This window comes from Dromaius novaehollandiae, chromosome 38, assembly GCF_036370855.1.
Source record: "Dromaius novaehollandiae isolate bDroNov1 chromosome 38, bDroNov1.hap1, whole genome shotgun sequence".
NCBI classification, from domain to species: domain Eukaryota; kingdom Metazoa; phylum Chordata; class Aves; order Casuariiformes; family Dromaiidae; genus Dromaius; species Dromaius novaehollandiae.
The window spans coordinates 195,439-206,621 of NC_088137.1; the positions used below are offsets into that span (position 1 = coordinate 195,439).

Below are 11,183 nucleotides of genomic sequence, written 5' to 3' on the forward strand. Positions count from 1 at the left end.
AGCGGTGACCCCCCCCCGGGGGGGCCTGGGCCGGGGGGGGTGTCGGCAGCCCCCGCCGGTGCGGGTCGGGCGGGGGGGGTTGGCGGATACGGCCCGCTCCCTCCTTAATTGCTCCGCGGAGATTTACGGCAGAGCCGGGCGGGGGGGGAGCATCTCCCCGGAGCCGGGAGGGGGCCCAGGCGTCCGGGCGTGATCCCCCCCCCCCGCGAGGGGCGGGACTGTGTCGGGACCGGGGCCGGGGGGCGTCTGCGACCGAGGGGGAGCCGGGACCGCCGGGGACGGGGGGGTCCGTGTGTCCCGGTACCGGTAGGGACGGGGGGGTCCCGGCCGGTCCAGGGGGTCCCAGCCCGGTGCAGGGGGGTCCCGACGGGGTCCAGGGGGGGTCCCGGGCGGGTCCAGGGGGTCCCGGGCTGCCCGGGGGGCGCGGTGCAGGGGTCCCGCCCGGTCCAGAGGGGGTCCCGCCCGGTCCGGGGGGTGCCGGGCAGGGGGGTCCCGGTCGGGTCCAGGGGGTCCCGGTCTAGGGGGTCCCGCCCGGTCCGGGGGGTGCCGGGCAGGGGGGTCCCGGTCGGGTCCAGGGGGTGCCGGTCTAGGGGGTCCCGGGGGGGTCCGGGGGGTGCCGGCGCAGGGGGTCCCGCCCGGCGCAGGGGGGTCCCGGGCGGGTCGGGGGGTCCCGGGCGGCGCGGGGGCGGCGGGCGGCGCGGCGGGCCCGGGCAGCGGAGCGCGGCGGCCCGGCGCGCTGATCAATATTCGATTTAGGTGCTAATTCGCCGCCTCTCCGCAGCTGTCAGCGGGTGATGTATGGGCGGGCGGCGGGGGTCGCCGCGAACCGGCGCCGGCTCCGCCGAACAATGGGCCGGGGGGGCACGGGGCACCGACCCCCCCCCCCCCGCGGGTCCCGCCGGACCGGGCGGGGCCGGGCGGCACCGGGGCACCGGCAGCGGCCGGGAGCCGCCGGGCCCGGCACAGCGCGGAGGGGCCGTAACTGCCCCCCCCCGGGCCGGGAGACCCAGGAACCAGCCCCCCCCACCCGGGCCGGGGGACCCCAGAACCAGCCCCCCCCCCCCCTCCCGGGCCGGGGGACCCCAGAACCAGCCGCATTTGGGCCACCAGACCCCCAAATCAACCCCTTTGGGGCCACAGGACCCCCCAAAACCAGCCCTTCCTCGGCCAGGGGACCCCAAAAAACAGCCCCTTTTGGGCTGGGGGACCCCAAAACCAGCCCCCCGGGGGTAGGGGACCCCAGAACCAGCTGCTTTTGGGCCACAGGACCCCCAAAAACAGCCCTTCTTGGGCTAGGGGACCCCGTAACCAGCCTCCGAGTCTGGAGACCCCCGTAACCAGCCCCTTTTGGGCCGTGGGACCCCCAAAACCAGCCTCTGAGTCTGGGCACCCCAAAATCAGCCCTTCTTGGGCCAGGGGACCCCAAAACCCAGCCCTTCCTGGGCTAGGGGACCCCATAAACAGCCTCCGAGTCTGGAGACCCCCAAACCAGCCCTTCCTGGGCCATGGGACCCCAAAAAACCAGCCCCTTTGGGGCCGAGGGCCCCCGAAACCAGCCTCTGAGTCTGGAGAACGCCCATAACCAGCCCCTTTTTGGTCAAGTGACCCCCAAACCAGCCCTTCCTGGGCCATGGGACCCCCATAACCAGCCCTTCTCGGGCCAGGGGACCCCCAAACCAGCCCTTCCTGGGCCATGGGACCCCCATAACCAGCCCTTCTCGGGCCAGGGGACCCCCAAACCAGCCCCTTTTGGGTCAAAGGACCCCAAAACCAGCCCTTCTTGCTCCAGGGGACCCCCAAACCAGCCCCTTTTGGGTCAAAGGACCCCAAAACCAGCCCTTCTTGCTCCGGGGGACCCCCAAACCAGCCCCTTTTGGGTCAGGGGATGCCGTAACCAGCCTCCGAGCCTGGGGACCTCCCCCATAACCAGCCCCCCCACCACCGCGCACCCCCAGAGCCCCCCATAACCAGCCTCACAGGGGCGAGGGCGCCCCACAACCAGCCTCCCCCATGCCGGGCACCTCGGGGGGGGGGGGGTCCCTGTCGCAGCCCCCCAGACCGGGTCCCCCGCGTCTCTCCCTCCCCCGTTTCCCCCCCTCCCGGGACCCCCCTCGTCCCCCCCCCTCGCGTTTGGCCCCCCCGCGCCGGCGGGGGCTGCTCCCACTCGCGGCGAAGATGGATCGCGGCGGCGGCGCCGCTCTCCGCCGGCCGCACTTTAATTAACACTTTAGTTAATTAGTTCGGGCCCATTTACGAGTAAAATGTTTTTATTAGGGAATTTGCATGGCGGCGCGGGGTGATGGATGGCGCGTCCCCGCGGAGCCACCCCGGTGCGCGCCGCGCCGTAAACAGGAATCAATCAGGGGGGGCGCGGGGGGGCCGGGGACACCCGGGGAGGGGGGGACACCGCGGCGCGGGGTGCGCCTGGCTCGGGGCCGGGGCTGGGGGGCTTCAGGGTGCTCCTGGGGGGCTTCAGGGTGCTCCTGGGGGGCTTTGGGGTGCTCCTGGGGGGTTTCAGGGTGCTCCTGGGGGGCTCCGGGGTGCCCCTGGGGGGCTTTGGGTGCTCCTGGGGGGCCTTGGGGTGCTCCTGGGGGGCCTTGGATGCCCCTGGGGGGCTTTGGGGTGCCCCTGGGGTCCTTGGGGTGCCCCTGGGGTCCTTGGGGTGCTCCTGGGGGGCTTTGGGGTGCCCCTGGGGTCCTTGGGGTGCTCCTGGGGGGCTTTGGGGTGCTCCCGGGGGGGCCTTGGGGTGATCCAGGGGGGCTCCGGGGTGCTCCCGGGGGGGCTGTAGGGTGCTTCCGGGGAGACTTTGGGGTGCTCCTGGGTCTGGGTCGGGGCTGAGTATAGGGGGGGCCTTGGGGCGCTTCTGGGGGTCTGTAAGGGGCTTCTAGGGGAGCTTCAGGGTGCTCCGGGAGGTCCTTGGGGTGCTTCTGGGGGTCCTTGGGGAGATTCGGGGGGACTTCGGGGTGCTCCTGGCTCGGGGTTGGGGCTGGGTGTGGGAGGGGTCTTGGGATGCTCCGGGGGAGTCTTGGAGCGCTCCTGACTCGGGGCTGGATATCAGGGGGGTCTTTGGGGTGCTCCTGGGGCTGGGTTTGGGGTGGGGGCCTGCCCCGTTGCCCCGTGTCCCTACTGACGGCGGCGGGTCGCCCCGGGCTCGGAGCCGGCCCCAGCTCGGGACAGAGCTGCCCTCGTGTGGGAGCGGGGCGCACTGCAGCGGGGCGGCCGGACGCCTGGGCCCCCGCGGGCAGTGGGGTCTGTGGGGCGGAGCGGGGCCCCCGGACGCCTGGGACCTCGAGCACCGGGACCCCGAGCACCCCCCCCGCCCCACAGCCCCCAACACCCCTCTGCCCCCCTGCAGCCTGTTCTCTGCCCTACAGCCCCCCCATCCCCTTCTGCCCTATAGCCCTCACACCCCTCTCTCTCCCCTATGGGTCCCTATACTCCTCTCCCCCCCCATACCCCCTTCTGCCCTATAGGCCCCGCTCTCTGCCCCCCATGCCTCCTTCTGCCCCATAGCCCCCATGCTCCTCTCTGCCCCCAAATCCCCTCTCTGCCCCCATGCCTTCCTCTGCCCCATAGCCCCCCAGCCCCATAGCCCCAGCCCCCAAGCCCCCCATCTGCCCCATGTCCCCCCTGCCCCCATAGCCCCCAAACCCCCATCTCCCCACGCCCCCCTGCCCCATAGCCCCCTGCCCCCCCTCTTCCCCATAGCCCCCATAATCCCCCCACCCCGCTGCCCCATAGCCCCTCTGCCCCCCAGCCCCCGCCTGCCCCTGCCCCCCCGCCCGGCCGGGCCCGGCGCGGCGGGCGGCAGCCGATAAATCTTCATCAGGCGGCGGTGATTAACGGGGGGGCGGCGGGGAGCGGGACCTGCCCATTAGCGCTAATGGGAAGATGGAGAGGGGCTGTCGCCGCCGCCCCCGCGCCCCCCCCCCCGCCCCGCGCCGCCGCCTGCGCCGGGGGGGCAGGACCGGGGGACCCGGGGGGGCAGCACCGGGGGGGCAGCACCGGGGGAGCCGGGGGGGCAGGACCGGGGGGGCAGGACCGGGGGAGCCGGGGGGGCAGGACCGGGGGGGTCCGGGGGGCAGGACCGGGGCAGAGCTGGGGGGCAGCGCTGGGGGGGCAGGAACGGGAGGACCGGGGGACCCGGGGGGGGGCAGGACCAGGGGAGCCGGGGGGGCAGGACTAGGGGGGTCCGGGGGGCACCGGGGCAGAGCGGGGGGGCAGCGCTGGGGGGGCAGCGCTGGGGGGACTGGGGGACCCGGGGGGGCCGGGCAGGAGGCGAACTGAGGGGGCCAGGACTGGGGGGGCAGGGGAGGGAGGGGGGTCTGGCGAGAGGGATGGAGGGTGGATGGAGGGATGGAAGGAGATACAGGGGCAGACGGATGGAGGGAGGGAGGGAGGGGTGGAAGGATGGAGATGGAGGGGCGCAGGGGTGGATGGATGGAGATGGAGGGGCGCAGGGGTGGGTCCGCGAGGGGTCTGTGAGGGGTCCGCGGGGTCCCCTGTGGCTTCCGGGGTCCCCAGCAGTCCCTGGCGCCCCTTTGTGGGGCCTGGGGGTTCCTGGGGGCTCTGGGGGCTCCCACCCTGCTGGGGGGCCCTGGGGGGCCCCCATGGTCTCTGAGGACCCCACGTCTGCCTGGGCCGGGGGGGGGGCACAGCTCGGCCCCCGAAACGCCGCCAACCCCCCTTGCACCGCGCCCCCCCCACAGCCAGCAGCCGGGGGGGGGAAGGAGGGAGGGAGACTACATCTCCCAGAGTGCCCCGCGCGGCGCCTCGCTCTCCCGGCGTGCCTTGCGCCGCGCCCCGCCCGCGCCGCGGCGCCCCCCCGCGCTGCCACGCGGCACCGCGCTTCCGCCCCGCGCAAGCCGCGAGCAGGTGAGGGCGGGGGCGGGTCGCCATGGCGACGGGGAGCCCCGGGTGCGGGGGGGGGTCGCCATGGCGACGGGGAGCCCCGGGTTGGGGGGGGGGGCTGTCCCGGATACCCCCCACCGCAGGCCGATCCGGGCCCCATAACCCCCCCCCCGCCCCAAAACCCCCCTGCGGCCCCATAGAGACAAGGCGTGAGCCCCCCCGCCCCAAAACTGCCCTGCAGCCCCATAGAGACAAGGCTTGAGCCCCCCCCGCCCCAAAACCGCCCTGCAGCCCCATAGAGACAAGGCTTGAGCCCCCCCCCACCCCAAAACCCCCCTGCGGCCCCATAGAGACAAGGCTTGAGCCCCCCCTGCCCCAAAACTGCCCTGCAGCCCCATAGAGACAAGGCTTGAGCCCCCCCCGCCCCAAAACTGCCCTGCAGCCCCATAGAGACAAGGCTTGAGCCCCCCCCCACCCCAAAACCCCCCTGCGGCCCCATAGAGACAAGGCTTGAGCCCCCCCTGCCCCAAAACTGCCCTGCAGCCCCATAGAGACAAGGCTTGAGCCCCCCCCGCCCCAAAACTGCCCTGCAGCCCCATAGAGACAAGGCTTGAGCCCCCCCCCGCCCCAAAACTGCCCTGCAGCCCCATAGAGACAAGGCTTGAGCCCCCCCCGCCCCAAAACCACCCTGCAGCCCCATAGAGACAAGGCTTGAGCCCCCCTGCCCCAAAACTGCCCTGCAGCCCCATAGAGACAAGGCTTGAGCCCCCCTGCCCCAAAACTGCCCTGCAGCCCCATAGAGACAAGGCCTGAGCCCTGCAACTCTGACCCAATTTAGCCCCCCCCCCCAAGTCTGCAATGGGATATTCCAACCTCATATTTTTTTGGGGGGGGGGCTGTGATCCCCTATAACTCCCCCCGTCACCCCCCAGCACCATGGCGGGGACGCCCCCCCAGGAGCATCTCTTCAACCCCACCACGGAGAACGACCCCCTGGCCGGGCTGGGCAGCAAGTGAGGATGGGGGGGGGTCCCGTGGGGTGGGGACATCCCCATGCTGTGGGGCAGGGCAGCCATGGGGCAGAGGGAGATGGGGGGGGGCCTGATGTGGGAGCCGTGGGGCAGAGTGCGCTGCCGTGGGTTCCCTCTGGTTTGGCCCTTTAGGATGCCGTGGGTCAGGGCCACTGTGGGGCACAGGGATGCTGTGGGGCACAGGGATGCCACCGTGGGCCCAGCTGTGTCCGGGCTGTGGGGATGGATGGCGTGGGAGCCGTGGGGCAGGGCGTGCTGCAGTGGGTCAGCCCTGGTGTGTCCTCCAGGGTGCTGTGGGTCAGGCCCGCCGTGGGGCAGAGGGGTGCTGTGCAGCAGGGCTGCCATGGGGCAGAGGGATGCCGTGGGGCAGAGGGGTACCATGGGTCGGGGCTCCCGTGGGGCAGAGGTTGCCGTGGGTTAGGGCTGCCATGGGTCGTGGCCACCATGGGTTGATGCCTCCGTGGGTTGGAGCCACGGTGGGGCAGAGGGCTGCCATGGGTCAGGGCTGCCGTGGGGCAGAGGGTGCCACAGACTGGGCCGCCGTGGGACAGACAGTGCCATGGGGCAGGGGATGCTGCGGGCCGGGCCGCCGTGGGGCTGCAGACACAGTGGGGCAGGGGATGCTGTGGGGCAGGGGGTGCCCCAGGCCGGGCTGCCATGGGACTGTGGGCGCAGTGGGGCAGGGGATGCCGTGGGGCAGGGGGTGCCATGGGGCAGAGAGTGCCGTGGGCTGGGCCGCCGTGGGGCAGATGGTCCCGTGGGGCAGAGGGTGCCGTGGGCCGTGGCCACCATGGGGCAGAGGTTTCCATGGTCTGTGGCTGCCATGGGGCAGAGGGTGCCGTGGGCCGTGGCTGCTGTGGGGCAGGGGGTCCCGTGGGGCAGAGGGTGCCGCAGGCCGGGCCGCCGTGGGGCAGCGGGTGCCGTGGGGCTGAGCGTGTCCCGCAGGCTGGCGGCGCTGCCGGGGCCGGCGCGGCAGTGGCTGGAGGCGCGGCGCGTGGGGGTCCGGCCGTGGGGCAGGGGGTGCCGTGGGGCGGCGGGTGCCGTGGGGCAGCGGGTGCCGTGGGGCAGCGCGTGTCCCGCAGGCTGGCGGCGCTGCCGGGGCCGGCGCGGCAGTGGCTGGAGGCGCGGCGCGCGGGGGTCCGGCCGTGGGGCGCCTTCCTGGACCAGCGGCGCTTCGGGACCCCCCGCTCCTTCGGGGAGCTCTGCCAGCGCCTGGCCCGCAACGGCGAGCGCTTCCAGAGCAACTACCTCTGCGTCTTCCTCGGCCTCATCCTCTACTGCCTGTGAGCCCGGGGCGCCGGGGGGCGGGGGTGCTACGGGGTGGGGGGGTGGAGGGGGTCTGGGGGTGCTATGGGGCAGGATGGGGTGGGGTGGGGTCTGAGGCTGCTGTGGGGTGGGAGGAGGGGGCTGGGGTGAGGGTTTGGGGCTGCTATGGGGTGGGGGGCAGGGGTGGGGTCTGGGGCAGCTATGGGGCGGGACGGGGGCAGGGGTGGGGTCTGGGGCTGCTATGGGGTGGGAGGAGGGGGCAGGGGTGGGGTCTGGGGCTGCTGTGGGGCGGGATGGGGCGGGGTGGGGTCTGGGGCTGCTGTGGGGTGGGAGGAGGGGGCTGGGGTGGGGGTCTGGGCCTGCTATGGGGTGGAACGGGGGCAGGGGTGGGGTCTGGGGCAGCTATGGGGCGGGATGGGGGCAGGGGTGGGGTCTGGGGCTGCTGTGGGGCGGGATGGGGCGGGGTGGGGTCTGAGGCTGCTGTGGGGCGGGAGGAGGGGGCTGGGGTGGGGTCTGGGGCTGCTATGGGGTGGGGTTGGGGGGTCAGGGGTGGGGTCTGGGGCTGCTGTGGGGCAGGAGGGGGTGTTAAGACTGCAATGGGGCAGGAGGGGGGTCAAGGGTGGGGGTTTGGGGGCTGCTGTGGGGCAGGAGGGGGGGTTGAGGCTTCAGTGGGGCAGGATGGGGGGCAGGGGTGGAGGTTTAGGGGCTGTTATGGGGCAGGAGGGGGGGTCAGGGCCGGGGATTGTGGTGCTGCTATGGGGCAGGACAGGGAAGGTCAATGTTGATGACATTGGGGGCTGCCGTGGGGCTGCTGTGGGGCAGGATGGGGGGGGGTTTGGGGGTGCCGTGGGGCGGCCGTGGGGCAGGGGGCCCCCGTGTGCCCCACACGCCCCCCCCCCCGCCCCCCAGCATCACCTCCCCGCTGCTGCTGGTGGCTCTGGGCGTCTTCTTCGGCGCCTGCTACGTCGTCCGCCTGCGCGCCCAGCAGGCCCCCCTGGTCCTCTTCGGTGAGACTGGGGGCACTGGGAGGGACTGGGAGGCCATCAGCAGGGACCGGGGGGCACTGGGAGGGCATCAGGAGGGACTGGGGGGTGCTGGGAGGCACTGGGAGGGCATCAGGAGGGACTGGGGGGCGCTGGGAGGCACTGGGAGGGAGTCAGGAGGGACTGGGGAGGCATCAGGGGGCACTGGGAGGGAGTCAGGAGGGACTGGGGGTTGCTGGGAGGCGCTGGGAGGGAGTCAGGAGGGACTGGGGGGCACTGGGAGGCACTAGGAGGCTGTAGGGAAGCACTGGGAGGCACTGGGAGGGCATCAGGAGAGACTGGGGGGCAGTGGGAGGGCATCAGGAGAGACTGGGAGGCACTGGTGGGCACTGGGAGGGCAGTAGGGGAGCACTGGGAGGCACTGGTGGGCACTGGGAGGGCATCAAGAAGCACTGGGAGGGCACTGGGAGGCACAGGGGGCACTGGGAGGGCACTGGGAGGCACAGGGGGCACTGGGAGAGCATCAAGAGGCACTGGGGGGCACTGGGAGGGCATCAAGAGGCACTGGGGGGCACTGGGAGGGCATCAGGAGGGACTGGGGGAGGCACTGGGAAGGACTTGGAGCACTGGGAAGCCCTGGGGGAGGCACTGGGAGGAGTGGGAGGCCTTGAGAGCAGGCTGAGCACTGGGATGCCCAAGCAGGGGGGTACTGGGAGCACTGGGAAAGGTGGGGGGGGTCCTCAGCACCCCCCCGACCCCCGTGTGCCCCCCCAGGCCGGGAGCTGACCACGGCCCACCAGTACGGGCTGGCCGGGGGCGTCTCCCTGCCCGTCTTCTGGCTGGCGGGGGCCGGCGCCGCCGTCTTCTGGGTGCTGGGTGAGTGACCCCCCCCCCCCAATAACCCCCCCAAATAACCCCCCCCCAAAACTGCCCCCCCAACTCCCCCCCCCAAATAACCCCCCCAAACTGCCCCCTGAAAATCTGCCCCCCCAAAACTGCCCCCCCCAAACTGCCCTCCCTGAACCCCCCCAAACTGCCCCCAGCATGTGGCCTGGGGGGGGCCAGTTTGGGGGGGGCTCGGGGTGTGTGGGGGGGTCCCGGCTCGTCCCTGACCCCCCCCCCGTTGTCCCCCCCCCCCCCCCCAGGGGCGACGCTGGTGGTGATCGGGTCGCACGCCGCCTTCCGCCAGCTCGACCCCCCCGAGGCCCCCGAGCTGCAGATGGAGCCCGTGTGAGACCCCCCCCCACGGCTGCTGCGACCCCCCCCCGGGGGCAACCACACCCTCCCAGGGCAGCAGTTGCCCCCCAACATTGCACCCCCCCCCCCAAATCCCCCAACCCCCCCAACACAGCAGAACACCCCAAAATGCTGCATCCCCCCGAGCCCCCCCGCTGCACCCCCCCAGCCTCTCCAGCCCCCCCCAGAACACCCCCAAGCACCGCCCCACTGCCACCCCCCCACTGTCAACCCCCCAAAATACACCCCCGCACTGTCACCCCCCAATGCACCCCCCCCAAAAGGCAGCCCCCCCCCACTGCATCCCCCTGCTGCACCCACATATGACCCCCCACAGCACCCCTTTATTTGGGGGGGGGCATGTGGGGGCAGAGCCCTACTGCCCCCCCCCAGTGTCTCCCTGCCACAGGACCAGGGGGGATCATGGCCCCCCCCAGCCGAGCTGCCCCCCATTGCCGCAATAAAGCTGTTGTGTGTCCGGCCACACGCGTGTGCGTGGCTTTTTTTTGGGGGGGGGGCACCCAGGAAAAGCGTGTGCGTGTGGCACGCGTGCACGGCTGCACAGGCTCACACGTATGTGCCACACGTGTGCTTGGCCCTGGCATGTGCTGCACACGTGTGCCCCCAGAGCTCCCTGCACACACCTGCGCGTGTCCTGTATGTGTGGGCCACACGCGTGTGCATCCTCACGTGTGTGTGCATCCCCCATGTACCCTCGTGCAGGCCACACGCGTGTGCATCCTCACGTGTGTGTGCATCCCCCACGTACCCTTGTGCAGGCCACACGCGTGTGCATCCTCACGTGTGTGTGCATCCCCATGTACCCTTGTGCAGGCCACACGCGTGTGCATCCTCACATGTGTGTGCATCCCCATGTACCCTCGTGCAGGCCACACGCGTGTGCATCCTCACGTGTGTGTGCATCCCCATGTACCCTTGTGCAGGCCACATGCGTGTGCATCCTCACGTGTGTGTGCATCCCCATGTACCCTTGTGCAGGCCACACGTGTGTGCATCCTCACGTGTGTGTGCATCCCCCACGTACCCTCGTGCAGGCCACACGCGTCTGCATCCTCACGTGTGTGTGTGTGTGTGCATCCCCCACGTACCCTCGTGCAGGCCACACGCGTGTGCATCCTCACGTGTGTGTGCATCCCCACGTACCCTTGTGCAGGCCACACGCGTGTGCATCCTCACGTGTGTGTGCATCCCCACGTACCCTTGTGCAGGCCACACGCGTGTGCATCCTCACGTGTGTGTGTGCATCCCCCACGTACCCTCGTGCAGGCCACACGCGTGTGCATCCTCACGTGTGTGTGTGCATCCCCACGTACCCTCATGCAGGCCACACACGTGTGCATCCTCACGTGTGTGTGCATCCCCCATGTACCCTTGTGCAGGCCACACGCGTGTGCATCCTCACATATGTGTGCATCCCCATGTACCCTCGTGCAGGCCACACGCGTGTGCATCTTCACGTGTGTGTGCATCCCCCACGTACCCTCGTGCAGGCCACACGCGTGTGCATCCTCACGTGTGTGTGCATCCCCATGTACCCTCGTGCAGGCCACACGTGTGTGCATCCTCACGTGTGTGTGCATCCCCCATGTACCCTTGTGCAGGCCACACGCGTGTGCATCCTCACATATGTGTGCATCCCCCACGTACCCTCGTGCAGGCCACACGCGTGTGCATCCTCACGTGTGTGTGCATCCCCCATGTACCCTCGTGCAGGCCACACGTGTGTGCATCCTCACGTGTGTGTGCATCCCCCACGTACCCTCGTGCAGGCCACACGCGTGTGCATCCTCACGTG

The 11,183-nt window shown here is 71.6% G+C and overlaps 1 protein-coding gene across 1 annotated transcript; it reads left to right on the forward strand.

Moving 5' to 3' along the window:
- The first annotated feature begins 4,760 nt into the window (after nt 1-4,760).
- RABAC1 (Rab acceptor 1) lies at nt 4,761-9,849 on the forward strand. Its single transcript, XM_064503544.1, has 6 exons — nt 4,761-4,875; nt 5,784-5,864; nt 6,965-7,165; nt 8,058-8,155; nt 8,906-9,007; nt 9,277-9,849. Exons 2-6 carry the CDS (start codon nt 5,788-5,790, stop codon nt 9,363-9,365), a joined length of 567 nt encoding a protein of 188 aa, XP_064359614.1. The 5' UTR covers nt 4,761-4,875; nt 5,784-5,787; the 3' UTR covers nt 9,366-9,849.
- The last annotated feature ends 1,334 nt before the right edge of the window (nt 9,850-11,183 follow it).